Below are 24,998 nucleotides of genomic sequence, written 5' to 3'. Positions count from 1 at the left end.
TCAAGTTGTCTTCTTTCTTCTTCTTCTACGTTTTAAAGCTATGTTTTATTGTATTGCAAGAACTTGGTAAACATATTAGGCATGGCATGCATGTGTGATGAAAGTGGGCCTCCCTTACAGTCTGTGTTTCTGTTTCATACAAGTCAGCCTATGTGCACTTGGATGTTCTACTAATGCTAATGGAATTTACCACTGATAAGAGATCACAAAGAGTATTTCCTACTTTACGACTGTAGTAAAACTAGTCTAAAAGCCTTTAATGTTGGTTTCATAATTATCACAGCCAGTGATCCAAGGAACAGAAAAATAAAATCAACAAACTTTGCATCAAGATAGGACAGCTTAGTCAACCAGTTTCCACATGCCATTTAGTTAAAAAATAGATTGTCTCTCAAACAGGATCTTCATTCTTGTAGTCTCTGTACAAGATTGTATAAAAGGGTTTAGACTTGCATGTTTTCACTAATTCATTATATATATCCTGATATCCTGCTGAACAATGTATGCTCACGTGTTAATGGGTAAAAACTAATAGACTGATTTCAAAGCAACAAAAATCTGTAAAGAAAAAAACATCCAGACACAACTGAATGAAAAAAAAAAATTACAGTCTGCTGGGAATTTTCTTTCATTTGAGACCATGAGGTCACAGAGTAGTTTAAGGCCAAATTTACCAACATTGCTGAGAGGAACCTTTCATTGTTTAGGTTTCTTCCAGAAAAAAACAGGCATAATGTGATATCTGTCTTCCCAGAATGGCCATGTGATGAAAAAGTGTTTCAGTAGGCAGGAATTTACTGTTGTGACTATATGGTTCTTAGCAATTGTTTGGATTAATGCCAAATACATAGTCTCAGATAAAAGATTTGCACATGTATACACAGCACGATTGTCAGCACAACTTAAGAGACCACCAAAAGAAAGTCAACTTTTATAAACAATTTTGTTTGAAGTAATTATACCCATCTTTTCATTTCAAGATGTTAATTAATATTTAAGATAACTGCTTTGTGTAATTATAACTTTAGTAAAGGAGAGCTAAATGTTAACATGATTTTAGTAAAACCATGCAATAATTTAATCTTGTATGGTATATAAAGGATGGCATTCAGACACAGGAACCACAATAATAACAGAGGAAGGATCAGATTCACAAATAATTTTAAATATGGGAAAAACATGCAATGAGTGGCGCCACCAGAGGGGCTCATTTTTGCCCCCTTAAAAATGTTTGGTACCCTGTTATGTAATACCTTGTTTTTTGTCATTTATTCCCTCTTAAATGGTAGCAAAAGCTGTTGGATAGAAAAGATCTACAACTGTTGATACAACAAATCAAACATCTGGTATTTTTGAGGCCAGAATATACAGAAATCCAAGCACTTATGGCTACATAATGATTTATAAAGGAAGGAACAATATTTGACGTATACATTAATATGAAATGAATGTATAAAAGTAAGTTTGGGAATCTCGACATCTCTAAAGCTTCTAAAAGAATGATAAGTATTCTGCATGACCAGGGGATTCATCTTCAGTAGGTTATAGTTTTAACAACTTGAATTTGAAAGAAAATTATGTTTTCTGCAAATATATATATATAAAAAATGACACCCTACAAATCACCCTGCAATTTTTTTTCTTGTAGTTATTTTTTAATTTCATATTATTAATTACAATTAATTTAAACCCATCCCATTGTTCAGTACTTTTGGTAGTTGGTTCAGTTGGTTAGTTGGTTCAGTACTATTGGTAGTATATTAGTTTTCACAATTATATATGCATGATTCTTAATCATAAGTACATTGCTCTTAAGGCCAACACGCTGGTTGGAACTCAGTTTAAACAGAATTTTTTTCTGTCTTTTGGAAACAATTCTATACTTCCACATTTTATGATGTCTGTTAGAAAAATACTAACATTGAGTGCAGATCCTGGCCCTCAAGGACTGGAGTTGAGGTACCCTGGTCTAATCAGTCTAAAACTTTAAAATGATTAAACCTATGAGTGTATCTGTAGTCACGTGCAAATACACCAGAAAAAAAAATACAAACAGTTCCAATAGGCTCTAATTTAGGGTTGTTGGTTGATATTTGTTGTACTTAGACTCCTGGATACATAAATGCCCTAAACTTTGAAAATAGTACCACTGATGTGAGCTTCTGAGAGGACACTTACAAGAATTTTGGCTTTTGGATATGTTTATGAGCAGACAGAGAACTTAACTCTCCGTGCCACAGACATCAATGCTTCACTCTTTAGTATAAAGATAAAAGTAAAATATTGTCAAGATTTCAATGCTTTCACATCTTTTCTGTGTATTGGACAAACTCCTGACATCTCTAACTGTGTGACACAGGACAGGCTGTCTCTCACTCATCATGTTCAAGAAGACATCCACTGATGTGCTACCTGTGTTGACCCTAAGACTCCATTCTGCTTAGTTAAAGCACTTTATTCATTTCCATTACCAATCTGTCTACAGAATAAATATTCTTGACAGTTTAAAGCATTAAAAGATGCACTATCCAGAGGTGCAAAGGCTATGGACAAGCTAAACTGTTAAAGTCGTTAACAGAATAATTAATGATAATGCGCTCCCAGATGGCTGTCTTATGCTATCAATTAATTTTCCTAGCAACGTTTGCATATGTGCTTGGCTGAACAAAGTCTCACAACAGAACAAACAAGGACACCTACTTTGCGAAAGCGCATAGTGAACTTGATTAGTTTGGTTACAAATGAATTCATTTAATGAATGACCTCATATCCACAGTCCATGTGATGAGCACATGTTTAGGAGAAGAAAAATGTACCTAATGCAAAAAATAATAATCTATAGCACTAGTTATTTTCTTACATTCCTGCTCACTTAGTCATGAGTAGTTTTCAAGGTAAAAAGGCAAAAACACATAGAAACATTTTCCTATTCACAACTAAAATCTCTGGTTGGGGGTCTTAAATGGGCACATGTGTTAGGAAGAACCATAAATTGTGTGTTAGGCCTAATATACATGGACCTTCTCACTTCTGATCTGACTACTGATCCAATACAATTATTGCATTGGTTGGCAATCTGACCTAAATTTAAAGGCTAACTTTAAAGTTCTGTAATATGTGTTCCTGCCATGCAGTCTGCTTTGCCTATATAGGAACTAACCCTGGTTATTTATTGTCTGTGTGTCACAGGCAGTCTGACTTCATTTCTGTCATCCCCCTTCCAAATATAATTACTCGGAACACATCCATCTTCTTATTTTCCTTTTACCACAGGTGTCATCTCCTCGGTGGCTGATGCAGGAGAGTGCACAGCTGGCCACAGCATCAGCTTCAAATTTATGCAAATTCTATCAATGAAATCCAACTATTTGGTCCCTTTTGGTCTGTTAAATATACAGTTGAAAACATTTTGTTATATTTGCTTGACAAGTTAATAACTCTACCCATTGATCTCACCAGAAATATTGTGAGGTGACATCTTCCTGTGCTGACTGTCAGCAGTCAGCACTGTTCCCAGACATCTCTGAGGACTTCAGAAAAACACTCTCTATGGAGATTAGTAACAGTGTTTGGTTCTGTAGTTCTATTTTATTTTTGTTAACTTGATAAAGAAGGGTGAGTGAGCATTGTACCACTAAAATAGAAATATGTTACTAAAAGATTTACTAATTGAAAAAGTAAACCAATGCAACCACTACATCTAAGGAGTGGTCAGCTGCAATTTTAATTTCTGTTGTTTGATTTACATAGTTATGCTTTACCTCTTCAGCCCACTGTGTTCCTTGGAGATTGGTTTTACAGATTAGACAGAGTCTCCAGCTAATTCCAAAGTGTCCTCGGGCATGCTAATAGTTCATTTTGGTTCTAAAAAAAGAAATCTAAAGTTAAAGTGAAACAAAACTTTTACAAAAGTTTCTTTTGTAGACCACTGTTGGTAAAACAGAAATGTATTTTTGTTTTTAAGTACAATATTCCCCTGATGTTGTTTATGTATTCTCTGCAATGTGCTCATTCTGTAGGCCCTTTGTATGGGTTTCCTGTGGATGAGTACATGCTCCAGCAGCCTCTGCACATCACAGGTTTGCAGAAGAATGTACCAGCATGAAACACATGCTTATAGTTCATTTCATGAAATGGTGAGAACCTTGCAGCTGTATAGAATAGACTTTGCCACCCCAGGAAAGTAGTGTTTTGTGACTACACTGTGCTGGTATGATTTCACTGAAAGCAGGACACATAAAAAGAATGAGCTTTTTTCTGTTCAATAATTGGTATTTAAAGGACCTTTGTAATGGTAACAAACAAAATCAGAAATAACATCTAAGCCTCCGAGCTTGCAGGTAGGATAGCTTACAGTGCAAGATTTGGCACTTACATCTATACACAAACTATACACATCATAATTAATAGGACAATAACTATAGTGATCCTAGTGAGAGGAGCTCTGTATGTAAAAATGTGTCAAGTATAGATAGTGCTTAATGGATCAATGGCTGCAGCCCATAAGAAACAATAATTAGTGGTAAACAAAGCCTGAAAAGGTACATTTGATAAAGTTGTAATTGATGTGTGGAAACTAGAATATAAATCAAAATTTAAGAGGAAAGGGAGGAGGAAAGAAAAAGACATGGATATATTAGGATAAAAAAGGGAGGGACTTTGATGAAGAAAATCAAATGGCAGGGGGTATTATAGCAAGAAGAGATGCTACCTTGTAGGGATGCAAAACGGTAAGGAGAGCTGATCCTTAATAAAAATACACTGTACCGGGAAAAGCTTCTTCAGTATTCAGAATATTCATACCATGAGGGAAAGCTGCTCCTTTCTAGGGGCATATCTCAGGGAGAGCTGCTCATTTACATTAATGAACTCCTTTACATTATAGCAAGGAGAGTATCTTCTTGCTAGCAGGGATAGATGGGAGTGCTGCTCCCTTATAGTGTTTTGTGATAGAGGGGAGACTCTTTTTCTAAAGTTACATTACATAGGGGTTGCAATGACAGACAGATACAGACAGTGAAACAGGAGGAGGAAAGGACCCTGCCCTGAAGAGCTTACAACCTTTCTAGGGACATATTTACAGAGAACATTGCTAAGTTCAAAGAGGCCTCTATGCATAGTTTAGGTCTACTTTGTGATAGCCTACCTGAAATTGTAATCAAGGACACATGGGAATTCCCTAATCCACTTTCCCACCTGGAGCTGTGATATAAAAAGCACTGTATGGGAAATAGAGGTAGATAACACCCTGCATTATTGCAGACAGCAGGGGTCTTTCAAAGATTTCAGGTGGTAAATTCTAATTCCATCAGCATAATAGAAAACCTGAAGATCACAGAAACAAGATGAGAAGAGAATGTAAGGTAAACGAATATCAGTAGTATGCATTGGAGATGCACCTCTTTGTTAGGGATAGATAACTAAGTCTTGGGAGTAATAAGTTACATACACACTTTCAATAATTGTCATTGGAAAGGATCTTTCATGATCCTTTCCAGCGACTAACGACTGCACGTTGCATGAACGAGTGTTGTACATGCAGCGCCGTTCTGCTCCATGGAGAGGGGAGGGGAAGAACGATGGAGCGGCACCCTGCTGCGCGCTCCCCCTCTTCACTTCCATTACAATTGTTCGTCATCCATCGTCCGTGGATCTGCCAGGACAGTCATTCAGACAATGGACGATGGGCGCTCTACACATGCCAGATTCTCGTCCGATATCGTCCCTGAGCCGGTTATCGGACGAGAACCATTGGACATGTGTACGCAGCCTTAGTGTGTAATCATAGCTGACCTGACTATAATGAGTGTTTAAACTGCTCTTCCACCCATAGCTATAAATATCAAAAATGTTTAGTGATATATTTGAATCTAAAACACCTTGCAGTGTAGAAACATGAATTTGATAAATGTCAAGAGGATATAGATTGAACTTCACAAAGAAATGATGCTTTATACACCAATACCATAGAAATATTTTGGGCAGTTTACTTGGTGTTAGCCCCAGAACAACCCTCCTCTATCTATCAGTAAAAATGATCCTGGAATGATTAGATCAAGAGAAAGATCAAGATTTAATATAAGATAGTAGGGAATAACCTAAAAAACATTTCTTGAGATATCATTAGTGACCAATCTAGGGCAGCCCACCTCCCAAATTGACTGTACTGGACTAGAATGTAGCCGGTTTGATCATCTTCTCCTTACAATTTTAATGAGTTATATTTCTTATTATTAATGAATGCAATTTAAGATATATATCGTTTACTTTTATAACAATGTCTTATCACAATGAAGTTACAAAGAAGCTGACAATTAAAAATTATGAAAACAAAACAGTTTGTAAAATTGATTACAAATAGTCCATACCAGAATTTATTATGTTTGGTTATGTTGGTGGATAATGTTCATAAAAGAAAATAGTCTGCTATTACTCTCCATTTCATCTAAAATGCCCAGCTATCATCCAGATTCCCTTGCTATGATTTTTTGGGGCCACAGACTAAGAACAAGCTTAAAAATACAGATCTTTTTTCTAATCTTCACCCTTGTTTTAGGACTGTGACTCAAATCCAGCAAGTACAGTGGGTCAGCATACTGCCAGGCAACTGGCAATGGAGGTCAGAAATGTCAACTCATTCCTAAGATCACATGTGAATGTAACATGTTTTATGCATGTTTTTGCACCCCGCTGCACCCTCTCCTCTTCACTTGTATTGCAGTCATTTGTTGTTCATGGACCCGGCAGGATTCACGAACAAGGTCGGACATGCGCAGTACACACCTCAGATTCTCAGTCGATACTAACCCAGAAGCGATATCAGGCAATAATCATCTGATGTGTAGATAATCAATGTGTAGATAGCCTAAGGCCTTATAGCATGTTTAAAGGGACATTGCATGCAAATACAAAATAATTTATGGGTAATTATTGGAATTATAGAAAATAATTTAAGGATAAATGTTGAAAATAAGCATTTAAAACACTTGACTTATTGTGCTTTTACCTACATTTTTTGCTGACAATGTCTCCTTAACTATAGAGGAAACCTGTACTGAGAAATAATGTCAGCTACCATTGCTGACCTCTCCTTTTAAAGGTGCTAATTGCATGTTGACATAGTGATTTCAATATTGTTTAAATGACTGGAGAGAAGAATTTCTAGCTTAATTATTCTGACTTCACTGCTGCAGGCTCACTGTAGGTTGGTGAAAAGTACTGAAACCAGGCAGGCAACTATAATTTTCAGGAAGTCAGCAATGGCCACCCTCATATTTCTCTCTCTACAGATTTCCTTTAAATAAATACAATGTCCGTTACAAAATACAAATGCCATTTTAAATTTATCATTGAGAAAGAAAACTGATTGAAGTTTTAAAATGTTTTGCCATTTTAAAAATACTAACTGGAAAACTCATGCTTCTGAAATTAAAAATTAATTTGGAAACAGTTGTAGGAAACCTCAGATCTTTATGTAACCAAAGATTTGAAAATACACATGGTAAATCTTTAAACTGACCTATGAATAGACACTATGGGGGTGTACTTATAAAACAGTGCATCATCTAACATTCACTGAAACATTAACTGGTGGATAATATTTTACATTGATTTGTTTCATTGGTAGTATTTGATTTTCTTCCTGGGATGCTTCAGGGAACATCAGATTCACTACCTTATAAATATCATGAAATACCCCTATGAATATACTTTGTTAAGTTCTCTTTTTACTCCGCTTTACCAAATGTGGTCTACCAAATCTACAAAGTATTTTACACCTTGAAATTTGCTATCATTTTCTGCAAAATACTTACCATGACTGTTTGCAGAGAGGATAATGCTATGCAGTAGCTAGTCTTTTTGTAAAGCTCTTTAGTGATTTAGTGATGCATATGAATGTGATTAGAGGAAAGGATTTAAAATGAAGTTTTTATGTATTTATTATTTTGGGTGCCCCCTCCACCAGCATTTTTGCAATGTTATATATTTAGCTTTAGGCAGATCATTGTTATGCATCCTGTTTTTGCACTTTAAACATTCTTCAAGACCTAGTTTTGGGAATATACTTCACCATGTGATTTTTTTAAGTTTGCCAATATGTATAATGTAATGTAATAAATCTAATGACATTTTTTTCTATCATAATTGGCAAAAAAAACTGCAAAAAAGCCCCATTTTTCCCCAACTGACTTCAAATCTATGATGAATTGACATCCTGCCAAAATATCAATTATAAATGTTTTCATATATTTGTTCTAAAATATTACATAGTGTGAGGCTGGCTTAAGACAGGTAGTTTTTGACATTGGTACAGTTGTGCCGTCAATCAGTCTTCAACCACTAAAACCTTGGTCAGAATTGAAAAGAATTGGAGCTATTGGGATACTTTTTTTTTTTACATTTGCTAGTGGTTCATTTTTATCTCAGTGTGGTCTGGCACTCAATGTTGCCACAATAGATTTCCAACCTCCTTAGAAAATGCTTGTGTTGAACACTTCCTAGAAGTTGAAATTGGCCATCTGGGAGCGGTAACTACATGGTTGATAAACGCCTGTCTGAATTGAGCTCAAGTCTTGTATCTGCAGCCTGTGCACGATCACCCTGAACCTCTTTAACTTCAAAGAAATGCCCAGTTGGTTACATTTATGCAGACAGGCATTCCACTGAGGGCTTTTAGGGTTAACATATGATGGGGCTGTTATACAGACTGGTAATACATTGAAAAAAGGGTGTGCTGTGCTGGGAAAACCTTACAGTAAAAATCTCCTAAGAGCTGCATTCTGGGTTAATAAATTCCATTACAGAAATGGTGGGGAGGTGAATGAAGGAGACCTGAAAAGGATTATTGCACTTAAAGGGCACTTACCATTTATTATAAGTAATCCGATCATTGGGTGTTAATGTTATATATATATATATATATATACTTTTCTATTATTGGTTCTTCCCGATACAATGCAAGCCATGTATATGTCTAGAATAATGTTTCTGGCAGTGCAGTTATAAAAGAAGTTACCTTCATGCCTTCAGGGTTTGTTAGCGCTGTCACCTATTTCTCTTCAGGGTGTTTGTGTTTTACTTCCTGCTTCCTGGCCTCTAAACAGGTGTGTGTGTTGAAGACCCCATGACTTGGCCTCCGCTTGAGTCAGCTAATGAATCATACTTGAAAGTGTAAATGTCCAGGCTGCATACCTCATTTAGCACTAATTAAAAGCTTGAAATGTGCTGAAGGCAACAGAAAGAGTCGACTCTCTAAAAACTATGATTTGCACATGGATGCGAAACCAGCCACATGATATCACGGCAGTTCTGGACGTTTATATGTCATCCAGTCATGTGCATACTGACTCCAAATGTTACAGCTCAGAAGTTTTACTAGGCAATCTTTATTGTTTTTATATTGGCTGATTTTCTTTTCCTTTGAGAATGTTTAACATCTTTCTCTGCTCCTTTGTCTGTATGGGTAGAACAAGTACGCATTGAAAGATTCATATGGTTCTTGTTTTAATCCACTGCTGTATTAAAGGCTCAGGTTTTAAGCCACTGCTGTATTATGTTATAATAAATATAAAGGCATCCTATTGACAAATTTTATTTTGCAAGGCAGCGCAGTGAGATAATAAATTGTGCAAATAGCATTTGTTACCGATCTTATATTGTTCTGCCTTTGCAGAATATATTCTCAGCTCAGAGCAAAGATCTTTAAACACTATTGGTAGCCATGTCACATATTGGTTATCTTCTATAAATGACAATAGAATGTGTGCAATATTTAATTACTAGCTATATATTACTGCAGAGCAATCAATTTATATTGACACAAACTAAAGGTGAGCATTTAGCAATAGGCACATGGATACTTTAGGCCTGGAGGAAACAGGTACATACATACAAACCCTTCTCTTACCACATTGCACCAAAATGGAGTTGTGTTCTAAAGGAAGATTACACCCAGGTACCTTCATTAGCAGTGTTTACAGTGTTCTCTTTTATGGCTCTATATTAGAAAGGTTTCTTTGTCTCAGTAATGACAATAGTCCAGCACAGTGAGGGATTTTTATATCTTAAATTATCCATGAATTTGTCACTGTGTCATTAGAATATAATTAGCCCTAGTATAAATCACATTTGTTGTTCTTTGCAGTGTTGTAACTCTAAAATAAGTTTCAGCGTTATAATGTTACGGGAGTGTAGAAAACCATGGGTGGAGACAACCCTGGCCACAAGGCATGAAATACACTTCGTAGACGCTCAGTTGCCCAAGAATCTGGGCACCTAAAATTTAATTTTAGGCAACTCAGTACATACATAGTTCATATACTTTTAGAAAAATTGTTCTCCTGCCAAAGCCTGACCCTAAAAGAAGCCCCAACACATAAAGTAAACTTGCAACTGGACATTTTAATGGCAGAAGAGACTACAAAATGTTTTCTGCTAGAGATTCTACTGCCTGGCTTTCTGTGTACAAAGGGACACTAAAGCCTGTTGTGAATGTGGGAAGGAGGGAGAGGAGCTGTGGCAGGTAAATGTACACAATGTGCAAATATGCCCAACATATTTGCATATAAAGGCAAAACCTGGGGTGCTGGAGTTTTACCACCTCTAATCTTAAACATATAACCCTTATCAAGAAAGGATGAGAACCCTTATCATGTTTTCACAGCTATCTGGGGCCCTGTTTTAAAGAATTAGCCACACTTCCTATCATGGTAACATTGGATTTACAAGCCAGGAAGAGAGGGTAAATCTGCAACAGGCACACAGACACCAATAAAAATGGGACAGGACTTCCAGCCTTACTCTACTCTTACTGCACTCTACTTACTCTGACCTAGAAAGTTTTTCCTCTCCTTTCATGTTGTTTATTCAGTAACAAATGTTCTACTTTTTCTAATAAAAAAATGTCTGGATTTAGACATATCATAGTTTAACACTTACAGCCCCTACCACTGCCATCTCACTAACACTTAACTTAACCCCTGAGGTGTTGCCTTATCACTTTGTATCTTCTCTAAAGCTATGCCTAATGTTAAAAATGTTAAAAAAAATACAAACAAACAATATTGTGGACATAAGGCATCTTTTTATCAATAAACCTTTACAAACATATTTATCAAATCATAAACCATGTTAAAAAAATATATATGTATCCTAGATTGTAAGCTTATTGTGGATTGTAAGGTTATGGTCTTATCTTCCTTTGGTGTCACTGTCTGTATTTGTCTGTCATTTGGAACCCCTATTTAATGTACAGCACTGCGTAATATGTTGGCGCTATATATACATGCTGTTTAATATTAATCTAATTATAACAACACTGGACATACATGGTGTACATTACGTTTTCATAGGGTTTTCAACACGTTTCGCAAGATGCGCTTCTTCAGTTACAAAAATACCATGCACTTACATTAGCTATCCCATTGTATTCCACAAATAAATGTACCAAACGCCTAAATCCTATGCCTTCTGCTCCCAAATTGCAAATTTCGCTGCTTGCCAAGTATACCCCTATGTATGATGGACTCAAAGGTAGAGTGGAATAGACCTTTACTAGTTCCATTTGCTAATCTAAGGTTAACAATATTCTAACCCCTAAACCTATGGCTCCTTATTTTGCATATGAAACCTGTCCTGCACAAGTAGTTTCACTGCTATAAGTATGGATAGTCTGTAATAAAAACACCAATCATAGGGATCCTAAATTCAAAGCATAAGGATCCTATAATGTATTGCCACCTGCCAACCAACCATACTTGTCCCTAAATCTCCCTGGTCCAGGGTGTGCATGTCCTGGTTCCAAGAACATTAAGTGGGTGATCTTCTTTGGTTTTGCAACATTGTAGTAAACTGAATAAATTCCACACAGGATTCACAGCCCTGGAAAAAAACAGCAGCCATCATGCATTTAATCCCTAAGTGTACATTGACATCTTGTCATTCCAAGTGGGTTCATCTCACGTCAAAACCACACTATAGTTGCTGCTGTCCAAGGAACCCTGAGGCAATACATAACCCCTGAGGCAGATTCCAATCAATATAGGAGGGCTTATTAGATGAATAAATAGAGAATACATAGCAGGTCACTGTGGGAGTGAAAATATATACCAAAACAATACAAATACACATAGCAAAGTATTGATAACTGGCAAACAACTGGCATAACTGATTCATACAGCAAATAATTACTCCTACTATTATTGCAAATAGTTTAAGTTTATATTTTTTATTGTCACATGCACAAGTGAAAATATGAATTGCCCTTATAAATATTTTATTATTATTATTATTATTATTATTATTAATAATAATAAACAGGATTTATATAGCGCCAACATATTACACAGCGCTGTACATTAAAATATGAACTGTATTTACCCTCTCTAAATAAAGCATAATGTTATTCTAAAATGTGTTCCATTGTACAGTCAGGCAGCATTCTCATGTTGGTATGCAGTTCTATTTTCTATCAATGTAAGAATGTTTTTATCAACCAGGCATGGAAGAAGGTAAATTCTTGCTAAAGTTCGATCAGTCTGACGGTTTGTAAATTCTTTTAGGGCTCAAACACAATTTACAACACCATCCTGGAATGTGAGTATGTGAACTTCATTTAATGCAGCAATTTCATTTCATTTTCTGTATGGTAAATAAAATTTAACAGACCAGCAGTCGATAGTTAAAACTAAAATTATACAGAATAGTCATAAAAAATATTGACCACCTTTTGCTGAACTTTAAGTTTTTTTAGCACACGGTTCGTTGCATTTTTTGTGTGTGTTTTGCTGCATTAAAAAGAGAGTATACATTAAACTATGATAATAAAATAAAGTTGCATTATAACATTAAAGTATAAATCTAGCCTCATGGGTAATGGTGGGGGCTTCTCCTCCCAAGAACCAGAAGCCTTTTCCACACTAACACCCATAGCAATGCTCGTTCTTATACACACTGTCAAAGTTTATATAACTCTTATATGCAAGTGATTGTTTTGGAGTGCTGCATTTATTTTAATACTGTATTTATTTCTCTGGTACATCTACACCTTCAAAAAGATGGTGAACATGATGTCTACCACTGATGACAGGCATCAAGAGTCCAAGACCATATCAAATGGGTAAGTACACAACCACCTGTGTTAATGGGTGTTGTCACCCAGCTGCCTATTTCTAATAAAAAGCTGAATTCCAGGCATTAAAATGTAAATTATTTCAATAAGTGTTCATTAAATATATCACCTTTGCATATCTCATGTACTTCAGGAGAAACACTTATTGGTGTGCAGCTCCCACAACCCAATCTTCAGGCTGGCTCTGTATTGATGACCCGATAGTGTTGTCATTTCAATGGAAATCCAGTACTATGCTACTGTATGCAATGCGGCATCACAAAGTGGGCTAAAAAGAATTGTATTAAATATTGCAATAAGCCTATAAAATTGGCGGCTTGCCTGGAGTTCAGCTTTAAAAGGTTAAGAGCTTGAGCTGGACACAAAGGGACTGATTTACTTAGGGAGCTACTTTAACACTGACTGGTGGTAAATCACAGGTAAAGCCCCCAATCCCTCCATAAAAAAAAGAACTTTTTTTGTCGGAAGCTACTACTATATACTATATATATATATATATATATATATATATATGTCTCTTCCAATAAAAAAAAAACTTCTTTATTTGTCTTCTAGAATTTTTGCTCATTTCATATTTTCAGCATATGTTGGATGCAATGAGTAGGGGAATGGTGCTGGGACAATGTAACTGCACTGCATGTAGGGTAGTTACATCACCAGTAATATCTGAAGAAAGATGTATTTAGGTAAGAAGTGGTAAAAACATGGAAGTGGAGGCGATGGGAACCATGCACCAAGCATTGATAGAGAGGGACAAACACACAGGTAAGTTTACCATAATGTGCAAGAATGCATCCATTACTGCTTTAAAGAATATGTAAAGCATTAACTTCAGTAATTTACAATGCAAACACTTTCATCTCTGTTTTATACGTCAACAAAAAAACCTGTTGATAGTGTATAAAATGCAGAGCTGCCCTGTGTCCTCTATCCTATGTCATCTCCTAGTCCATATCTTGGACTATAGAAAGATTACCCTTTATGCTGTATTGATCTACAACTGGGAAGAGGTTTAGTAGGACTAGGAGGGCTGACAAGATCGTGTGTTGTCAAACAATAGGATTTTGGAGCTAAGTGCATTTCTTGCTGATAAGGCCAAGGCTGGTTTTAGGGTCGGGCAAAGTGGGCAATTGTCCAGAGCCAAACTGGGAGATTGGTGGGGTGCAGAGAGTTGGAGTGCTGTGTATTTGGGGTTGCCCAAAACTGTCCTTGTTTAGGTTATTTGTCTGTACAAATAGGGTATCTATAAAACCACAGAAAAAAGATAACGCCAGATAAATATGCATGTATTAAATAGATAGACCGCATATGATTTTTTTATTTTTCTATGAGATACACATTTATTTCTTAGCCTTCACCAGGCTGTGTAGCAATGTCTTTTTGTATTCCCTGCTCATACCTGGGTATTATACAGACCCCTGCATTACCCTAGGGGGTGCAGTTCTCCCAGGTCAGGTGGGTGGCCCTTCGGGTGCACAAAGACCATTTTTTGGCTCATTCATGTTGGTGTTTTCACTAATCCGGCTGGTTTGGCAACCCTTCCCAAAGCACTTTGTTTTCTGCGGAGCTCCTCTGTATAAATCCAGGTAAATGGCAGCAATTAGCGGCTATAGGAGTCTGGGAGACATTGGTGACAAATGTGTGTGCATGGAATTAGCAGGAACAATGCAATCCAATAGTAACTGATCATATAAAACAAAACACAAATCCTAAAAAAATCCTTTATATGTAATCGGTCTTATAAAATCCTAACACTCAGTGTGCACAGCCATTACACTGGGAGGAGTCCCAGCCACAAGGAAATCTGTTACAGAAGTTGTAGGCAAAGGAAAATCAAATGAGCCGGATGATAGATCGCCTTTAATGATCCCCGCACACTTTTCATTATTCCTTTCCTATTTCCTGCACTCCCTCCTTTATTCCTTCCTCTCTACCTTTCATTAGTTGCCGTGCTTCTCTCGGCCACAAGAGGCCGCTCGCCCCTGCCGTGATTGACATTTCATCCGCCGTATTGCCATGGCGACAGAAAAAGCAGCCAATCGCAAAACGAGGGCGGAGCGCCTGCGCATCTTAGTCCGCCCACCTCAATTCATCTTTTTCCTAGAACACGCCCCCGCCGCTCTGTTCCCCACGTGTCCCGCGCCGTTCTGGGTGAAGCCTCCGCTGGTAGCAGACTAGCAATAGGAGAGGTGACTGCTGACAGGGCATGTGGGCGGGGCCAGCCTGGTGATTGACGCGCCCCCTCCCCCAGACTGAGCTGTGGCTGCAGTGCGGGATTCGCCAGTGTGAGGTCGGGAGTTACCCGAGTACACCCGCGGGGGGGTCCACGAGACTGTAAACACCCGCGGGGGTCCAAAGTGGCACGAGTATACCCCGGGGAAGCTATAGTCTGCTGGATACACCCGCCGGGAGGGGGAACAAAGAGAGCCGCGGGGTACAGCACAGCCAGGCGGGGACGTCGGGACCCGAGAGCGGACTCACAAGTCGGATCTTACCGCACAACTATCGGTGCAAGGCGGAGTGTCCGGGCAACCCGGGGTGATCAGATGTCCATGGCTCGCACACAAATGCCCGGGCTGCTGATGCTGATGTGGCTGCTGGCGGGTGTGAGAGGGCTGGAAGGTGAGTGTGTGTACGGGGGACACGACGTGCCCAGCCTCCGTAATACGGGACACACCGGGCTATGGGGCCAGCCCGATCTTTGGGGCCACCCTCTGATCTGTGGGCTCACCCCCCATTTATGGGGTCACTCCGATCTGTGGGCTCACCCCTGATCTATGGGGCCACTCCGATCTATGGGGGTACAGAATGCCACCTGTGGCTGCGGTCCCCGACCCATCACCCTACACAGCAGTGGGCTCCCCATTCCCTCATCATTGCACAAAGCCTTCATTCCCTCATCTGCTCTCCCCATTGTCAGCCACTAAAATGTAGTGTGGCCAGATCTATTGTCAGACATGCTGGGATTTGTAGTGCGGCTGAAGCAACAGGTTATAAAAACTGTTTTTTTCATCTTTAATTGTCACTCAGCATGCAGGTATGTGAATGATGTGCTGAGTGATGGATGGAGGGCCAGCAGAGGCTTCTTCACCTTTGATCCTGTATGGAGCTGTGTGAGCATTGCTCAGCTGCTCCTAAAATAACAGGGCTGTGTAATGCAGGCTAGATCTGGAGATCCATGCTCACTATTTCTGCCTTTGTTCATGTGTAACCGGATCACACCGAGCACTCAGCACACCGAGCACTCAGCTAAAGCTCTACCCCGATTCATCCAGGAAATGTGCCACCAGGCCATTGACTCATTTGTATTCTTGTGGTGCAAATATTTGAAAAATACAAATTGTGTTTTTATCAATTTCTTTGTCATGTTTATGGATCTTCTCCTTTATTGTTACTTTTCTGCCTTTATGATCCTGCAGTGATTTATTGCAGACGATGATGGGGAATAAAAGGTGATCCTCCAGTGTTCATCCAATGGCCTGGACGCTCTATGTTGTTGATGGGTTTTCTTTGGATGGTGATTAGAGAATAGGGCATGCTTGATTGGAACAACTTATTTTTTTTTTTTATTTCTGACACCCGCCTGTAATTCTGACTCTCAGATTGTGTTTGCACAACACATATATGTAAGTGTTTTCCAACAGCTTTTGAGCAGCGCTTGGGACCCGTTGAAGAGCTCTTGTTTGGATGATTGATGGCCGTTTTTCTTCCATTGACAGCACTGTAGCATTGTAAAGTTTGATTTCCCTTTGCCTCTTTTACCTTTTGTGCGTTCCTAATTGCTCTCCTGCCAAAAGCCTCTCTATCTCCCATCTTCTGGCCTTATCCTTCATGATAAGAGCAGGGTGTGGTAAAATTTAAGAAAACACTTGGTGACTGTTCCCACTGTTTCCCCCTTTTGCACACCTCCAGTTACAATCTTTAAAATCCGATTTCCAAGGTGAATTAGGCAAACATTTGTCTTGGCTATTTGCATAAATTGTTCGCTTGTGTAGTCTGATCCAGCACATGAAAAATAAACTCTTTGCATTTCCTTTATTGAGCTTATCCTGGCAGGTTTATCAGTGCCAAACCTTTGGATACTAATTAGGTGAATGGATTGGGAATATTCATGATGTTTTCCCTTCCTGTTACATCTGAATAATTTATGATAAGACAGTACACCTTTTCATATCGTCTTTATTTGATTTTTTATTAGATATTTTTTAGACGCTTTTTTTTTCTTGTTTGTCATGTAGGGTTACACATTTCTAATTCCCCTAGGTGTGCTCAGTGATCAGATAACCCAAATTTCCTGGTTAACCTGGAGTGGATCTCATCTATGGCTCCTTTTTTGTCTACTCATGCAAATGTTTTTGCTTTAGCTATTTCTGATCAATCAGTTGGAATTCTTTTACCCTAAACAGGAAAAAACAGGCAGGTTTTTGAAGCGTATGTAGGATTTTACTATTTTTCTACTTTGTGCAAGCATGAGCATATTTTTAATTATAGCGTATAAACTTTTTTTTTTTTATAATTCTGAAACAGTCCCAAGTCAGTTTTCTGTTGTTTGAAGACGATAGACTTGCTTTATAGCGTTTTGCTGAGCTCTCTGCTTTTTAGTCTTTTTGTGCTTGGTCTAGTTCTTAGGTTGAAAATTCAGAGTCAGAGTTAGTTTTATAATCTTACAATAAATGAAAAGTAGATCCTACAGGTTTATTTAGCAAAGCAGCACAAAGAACAATGATGACGTGCAAAGTCCAGGAACTTTTAGGAAACAACTTTATTGCAGTCAGAGTATTGAAAGTTTAGCTGTGACTGGTTGCTATAGGTTAATGTACTTTGCATGTCACTTTATGCAGTGGATCGTAAATGGCGGTATGAAAAGCTGATTTGTGACCCAAATAAATCAGTATTATGTTCTTGGTATTTTTCATATAATAAATGATGTGACGTTAAATTAAAATTTTGCTGTGTAAGGTATGGACCATTCTCGTGCATTGAATCTTTTTTCTTTATGTAAATCAGATGATTAAACCATGAATTCACATAAATAATTTTGAACATGCTCTAGTTTCATAAATCATCTTCATTGGTTTTAGATTGGGATGATAGGTTTTGAATGCCAGGTTCTCTTTGGTATTATAATGGCTGGATACTTGTACAGTTAAATGGTATTCTGTACTAGTGGCCTGGATTTTTCTGGACTGGATCACTTGGGAACTAGCTAAACATTTCAAAACCCAACTCTGTGAGGTGTGGAGGGGATTCTTTTTTATATTTTCCTGAAAGTATATTACATAGTTACACCAGTTGGGATGAAAGCACTTGTGAAATACATTCTAAACCAAATATATAATTCCTATATTTATGATATAGGAGCCTGGTGCTGTTTATAAACACTGAGCTGCTGGCTCATATATATATATATGTGTGTGGGTGTATGTATATATATATATATATATATATATATATATATATATATATTATGCAATATTTTGTATAAAATATATATTCTCACAAGAATAGCACAGTAATTGCAAGTTGTTTGGAAGCTGCAAAATGTTGATTGTACCTCTATACAAATAGGGTGAGTGATGAGTGAGTGCAGAGAGAGTATCCAGACCTCCACCAGGTCACAGACTGGTTGCTGAAAAGTGATGTCTGTGTGTAGCCGTAAGGTGTTTGTGACAGCGAGTAACTAAACTGAAAGCAAAGGAAGAGTATACGTTGTATACGTTGGTGAAGTATAAATGTGTTGAGTAACACATGAAAGCTATGACTTTGATGAGGCAGTAAGCCACATGCCATGACTACACCCCCATTCATGGCAGTAGGGGAAATTGATGTTGTTGCCCATGACAACCTCTTTGGAATTGTTTTTATTCTGTTGTAACTGCTCTAGAAAATGCCATCCGGAATCTAATTGTTGGCCAGCCTCTCTGCATCCTGAGTTATTATAGCACTCTATTGCTCCATTGATTACATAAAGAATATGAACTGACATTGGAAGGAACTGGTGTGATCTGATAGTATCGCCTCTTTGAAGGTGCCTGCATGCATACAATCTTTAGATGTGCTCCAGATCTTTGCAGCTGCTGCTGGGTTTGTTAATCTAGATTAACTGAGATAGGTTTGTTATGTCTTGTAGGTTCCAAGTATTAATGGAGAAGGTTGAAGGCTTTGTAGAGTGCATGTGTATATGAGCAATGGGTGTCCAAGGTGTTCTGTGGATATTTTATTGTCTGTCTGTGAGGCTTTTGGTTGATTTTCGCACAGATGGTGACTGTCTCTAGTTGTTGGTTTGTTGTGTGTTGGGATGTTGACTTATTCTGGTAATGTTCCTGAGCTACATGTGCCTTGGGATGTTTTGACATTCCTGTGGTGTTGGTTTGCAGTTTCTCTTGGAGGAGGATACAGGGGGTTTGCCAGTTCTTTTGATGTCAGTTTGATGTTTGAGTAGATGCTGGCTGTTTTTCTCTGTTGGCTTAGTAGAAAGTAGATGCGACATTTGGTACTGTGTTGTAATGTAGTGTGGGGTCGTTCCTTAGTCCTTGTTTTCATCATTAAGCACTCCATGAATAGGCCAACTCTCTGTAAAGGCATTCCTGTGGCTTTCTTTGTGTTTTATGCATGTATCCATGTATTTAGTTTATATATATATATATATATATATATATATATATATATATATATATATGTGTGTGTGTGTGTGTATATATATATATATATATTATACATTTTTTTCTTATGATGAAAGCTATGCATGCTAAAATCTATCTTGTAAATAGTAAGCTTTTAGCGAGAGAGTGAGCTGTCACAGCTAATATCAGACAAGTGCTTTCAGCAATCTGATTTATTTGAGAACCCAACATTTCATATGTAACAAATGTTGTTACAATCTAAACTGCCAACATACTGTTGGAAGAACATGTCAACAATATAGGAACATGCAAGGGACCACATGCAGTGTAATGGAATCTCCCTCGTTGTTCCATGTTTTATGGTGTGGAGCTTCTTGGTCCTGTCACAGCTGATGTTGGGAGACCATGGATCTTGCTCTCCCAGTGTGAAATGCTTCTAACAACTTGTTCCCATTGTGAGATGTTGCCTTGCCAGTCTGACACCAGCCGAAGGATTTCTGATTGATTGCTACAGGCAGCTTGCACATTGTGTTGCTAAAATGCATCAATTAGCCAACACCACTGGAATATGCGGGTCCTATTATATGTCTCTGGTAGTAGAATGCATTTTCCTTAACAACCGCCCTATCTCATTTTTCAGCTTGTAATTGCTATGGGTAACACATTCATAGGCCACAATTATATACATAAATGGAATTTGTGGAATGCACCCATCAAAATCCTGCTGTGCACGGCTAGTCTAGTTAATGGCCGCCATCACACAAAAATGGTATTTCACATTTGTGTGGTTGCTGGCAATTTAAATGACACCTTGGCTTATTGTAGAACTTCACTGGGAAGACATCCTGACCTAAATTCTCAGCTCTTCCAATTTTTTATGGCCTATTCCAAAGCCAAAAGATGGTGTCATTCTCTCCTGATGGATTTTGCAAAGTAGAGAATTATTAACATGCATGGAAAATACATCTTCAAGAGGAGGACACTTTCACTGTGGCTTTGTGGAAATACAAAATACTGGCTTGTGTTGTCTGAATGATCAGTTAAATTGGATTTACATATTGGCGCTGAAAAAAAGTTATTTAAAAAAAGGGGGGATGTTTAGACATTTGTATATATTACATTTATTTAAAAAAAACTATAGCATGGGGTGCACTGCTGGTAAACCGCTATGGTACAATTTACACCAAATGCCTAAACAGAACCTACAAGAATGAATAGCTTAAAATTGAAGGCTTAAGGCACAGTTCAGGCTTTAAATGAGTTTCATTTTGGGGGACAGGTTTACAGTCAATGTCACATTAGACTGGGTGATATTTTTTCATCTTTAATCTTTAGTTGCCCTTAGCACACATCCCCTAGTTTGGTGTAACTTGCGTGTCTTGACATGAGTAGTTCATTGTGCATGTCTAGACTCACAGATGGTTGTGTATATTTGCTTATAGGGGCAACAAGTACTGGCTGACTCCTATGATGTGTGCTGCATTAGGCTATGGAGTTTTGTGTGCTACTCACACCCTTTTCCTCCCTTCTGGTTTGGGCAGTTTGAGGTTTACCTCACTGGAATTTGTGAATAATCTGTTTTCTCAAGTACAGAGTCCTAGGAGGAGCGTCGGGTCAAATATGTGTTTGTTTACATACTCGTGTTTTTCTTTCTTTTTTGCCCATTATGTGGCTTGTCTTCTTTCTCACCACTACCTTCTATGACCTGTTCTTTGTATTATGTCAACAGTTTTTTTTTTCCATATGGAATGCTGCATTAATTTTCCTAGTACTTGGTTTGTTGTGACTCCCTCATTTTATACTGTTTGGCTGCAGTCAGGTGGTACTTTTCTACTTAGGAAAAAACCATTTTACCTACAGTAGTTTGCCAGGCTATTTGGATAGATAACTAAATTATTCCTTTAAAGCCCAGGAAAACTGTATGATGCTGTTGTTTGTTGGTCTTTTTCATGGCACAATTTGATATTTTTCTGCTGTAGAATATACATTCCTCAGTGGAAAAAAAATGCTGTAAATACATCTTCTCCATCCCCTATGTTGTGGCAGAGATGGAGGAAAGTTACTGATAAGCTAGAAAAATGGCATTGTGTTGAATCTGACCTAAGATTTCCATGCTGGCAAAGTAAGCCTCATGACATTCATGTAACCAAGGTAAAATCAGTTTATAAACAGCTAGAGCAAATTATTTTTTTATGTTCAGGATGTAGGAATTTTACGCACAATATACTGCAATTTCTACCTACGCTAGGGTTTAGATCCACCAGTGGGATTGTGTATTGTTTGCTCTTAGATTTTAGGTCTGCTTTTAGGATGTATTTCCTGTTGCTTTTACAATTCTAAAACCATCAATTTGATGTTGAAAAAGAAGAATGACGGAAGGGCAAACCTGACCTTAGCAATCATCCATTTGTGTCTCTAAATTTGATGTGTCTAAACATGCCTCTAGGGCTTCCCAGGTGTGTAAACTAGTTTCTGTGATTGTAGTTACTTAAAAAAAAAAAGTTTTCTTAGAACAAAGTCTATACACAAGACTCTGAAGGCAGACTTTGATAAATAGGAGATAGATTTAAGTAGTATGTGGCCTGATCTCTGTTCTGGTCATCTGTCTATTGCCAGTTACGTGTATAGGATGATAGGATCGTAGGTGGCTGCAGTAAAAAAAAGGAAGTGTTGTGTACATATAGTGGAACTTCAGGCCAGACTTGTTTTTTTATTTGGATAGATGTGGGAAGGCTTTGAAGCCTTGTCAAAATTGTTTTGCTCCATTTGCAAATTGTTATATATTTCTGTCTCTGTGACACTGTCTAATGTAAAAGAAGATCATGGGATTGGTGCCCCCACTGGGGGACTGTTTGTTATTTCCTCTTTGGTTTGGGTATCATCTTATAGTGGTAGAATATACTTTTGTCACCAGGACAGACATTATCTCTTTTTAGATTTAAACAGATTAGCCCAGAAAATTTAGTCAATCAACATTTTAGTTATTGTAGTCATTATTGTAAGCCAAGGCAGGTAAGCTTTGTCACCCATTGGCTATTTTTACAAGATTGTACTGTTTTCTGCTTATCACGTTCAGGTTGCATCATTACCAAGATTGGCAACTAAAGGTACATTTCAGAGTTTGTAGCCAAGCCCAAAGTGACCTATTTGACATCAGCCTCACTGTATCCTGTCATTAAAAAATAATTTATACTTTCTTTTTACATGGTGCCTTTGTGTGTTTTTGTCCTCTTCTTCCTTCCTAACCTGCATACGCTAGTTATCAAAGGACCTTTCTTTATTTTTTCGGCAACTTCACAAATGGAGATTGTTAAAGCGTATCTGAAGTCATATAAGACACCTCTCATCCTGGCCCTGCTGTCTTTCATACTCCTTTACCAATGAACTCCAGGCAGTGCTAATAAAATTTGCCTACTCTTTTGTACCTTGCTTTGAAAATGCTAGTACATGGCAGTACTACTAATCTGATGGATTTGATGCTTTCAATCCCAAATTCTGATTTCATTTACTGTATGCTTGTTCCAAGTCAGTGACTGAGAAAATAGTAAAGTCACTGGATCAGGCAACCAAATTTTGATACAAATTCTGTCTAAATCAGAGTTATTTAAATGAACAGTTTAATGGCAAAGAATTGCTATGGATTTATGAAACATAGGGTTGTTTCAAAATTTATGTTTCGTTTTTATTAGGTGATACATGAAAAGCTTAATGTGAACGTGTTTTACCCGGCAAAAATGTATTTCCTTCCATCTATTATTGAGATTTTCACAGGAGGATGACTGTGATTGTAGATAGACCCCGTCACCTTTCCAATGCAGGGTAAGGTGACATTTTCTCTAGAGAGGAAATCCCCTGACCCCTTTCTCCTATGCAGCAAGTGGAGATTGGCATTCCGATAGGCATGTTGCTTCTGACATTTGCCTGCTTCCTGTGCATTCCTGGTAATGAGGCAGCTCATCATGGTGATGGGTCTATAGAAGTGTGTATATATTGGGGGGAGAGGCAGAAACAAGCAGCATGCTCCAACATTACACAGAAGTGTCAGAGCTTTACTGGTAAACCAGCGAGAATAACCTGCATCAGTATTTTTATTGTATTTGTTATTAATGATGAGGATACAATGATTATGGATAAATATTTTATGAATAAAGAACCTAATAAAAGGCAGAAGACAAATGGTATTTTTATTTAATGATGTGGACGATAAGATACCATACCATTGCTCTACAGAAAAGGTACGTTTTAGCTCAGAGGCCAGAATAAAGGCATTACCTACTATTCACAAAATTAGAGGGGGAGGAGAAGGATTTTGGGAATACTAGTTATTAATATTTTTGGCCACATATCTCCATTGCACGTGGCAGCTGAAATAGCAAACCAAACCTCAAGATGTAAAAAGTGGAAATAAAAAATTGGAGTTGATAAAGTATTTGGTTTGTAGTCATCATTTATAAGGTCACATACAGAATATGGAGTCCAATTTTGGGCATATTGTCAAAATAAAATAGACGATTGGAGGGGGTTCTCAAGCTCTGTACAGACGCTGGATTTTCATCCCTGTTCATGGTTATCTTTATAATCTAGTGTCACTACAGGGGTCCTGTGGCATTGTTTAGTGGCAGATAACTTGTCAACCAACCAAGCACCAAGGAAGAGATTTGTATAACTGCACCAGTGGGCATCTTCCACTCCTCCTCCCCTCTTGGTGGAATAGTAGGCCTGTAGCTTGACAAGAAGACTTCATATGAGTTTGTGTTTTCCCTTCAGTTTAAGAAGTGGGCTTTACACCAAAAGTAGTTTAGCTGTGTAATGTGTTTCCTCATCTGAAAATGCAGCTGAAATTACAGAATAAATAAATGTATGGACAGGCTTAGGTACATGTGTTTTCCAATATAGACATGTTGGGCAGGTACTGGCCTGACTGACTTTCCTGCACTCTGCAGTTTTGTCCAGGGCTGTGATTGGATAGTGAAAGAGCAGTAGTTCACTAATTAGGTCATTCCTGTGCTCCTTTCTCTAGTAAGCCAACTCAGATTGTTACATTAACAACCCTGTAATGTCTAATAAGATCCCATTGCTCCCCTAGTCTTAATAAGAATTTCTTAATTATATTTTAATTAATAGATGTGGGGGCTCTCATGTTCTTGAACCTCTACATAAAAATGTAGGCATATTTTCATGAATCTGGTTGTTGAATTTACAATGACTTGTTCTTGGAGTTTTAAATCCATGAAATATTCATTCAC

At 37.8% G+C, this 24,998-nt stretch overlaps 1 protein-coding gene across 2 annotated transcripts in view; it reads left to right on the top strand.

Moving 5' to 3' along the window:
* The first annotated feature begins 15,380 nt into the window (after window positions 1-15,380).
* EPHB3 (EPH receptor B3) overlaps window positions 15,381-24,998 on the top strand; it is a 32,845-nt gene continuing 23,227 nt past the window's right edge. For both annotated transcript variants that reach the window (XM_072408406.1, XM_072408405.1), the window contains exon 1: window positions 15,381-15,751. In XM_072408406.1, the coding sequence (XP_072264507.1) occupies window positions 15,676-15,751 (76 nt within the window). In that variant the 5' untranslated portion in view covers window positions 15,381-15,675. The remainder of the gene's footprint in view (window positions 15,752-24,998) is intronic.

This window comes from Pyxicephalus adspersus, chromosome 4 (assembly GCF_032062135.1).
Source record: "Pyxicephalus adspersus chromosome 4, UCB_Pads_2.0, whole genome shotgun sequence".
In the NCBI taxonomy this organism is placed as follows: Eukaryota; Metazoa; Chordata; class Amphibia; order Anura; family Pyxicephalidae; genus Pyxicephalus; species Pyxicephalus adspersus.
The sequence above is the reverse complement of the archived record's forward strand: the minus strand, read 5'-3'. Positions and strand labels throughout refer to the sequence as shown.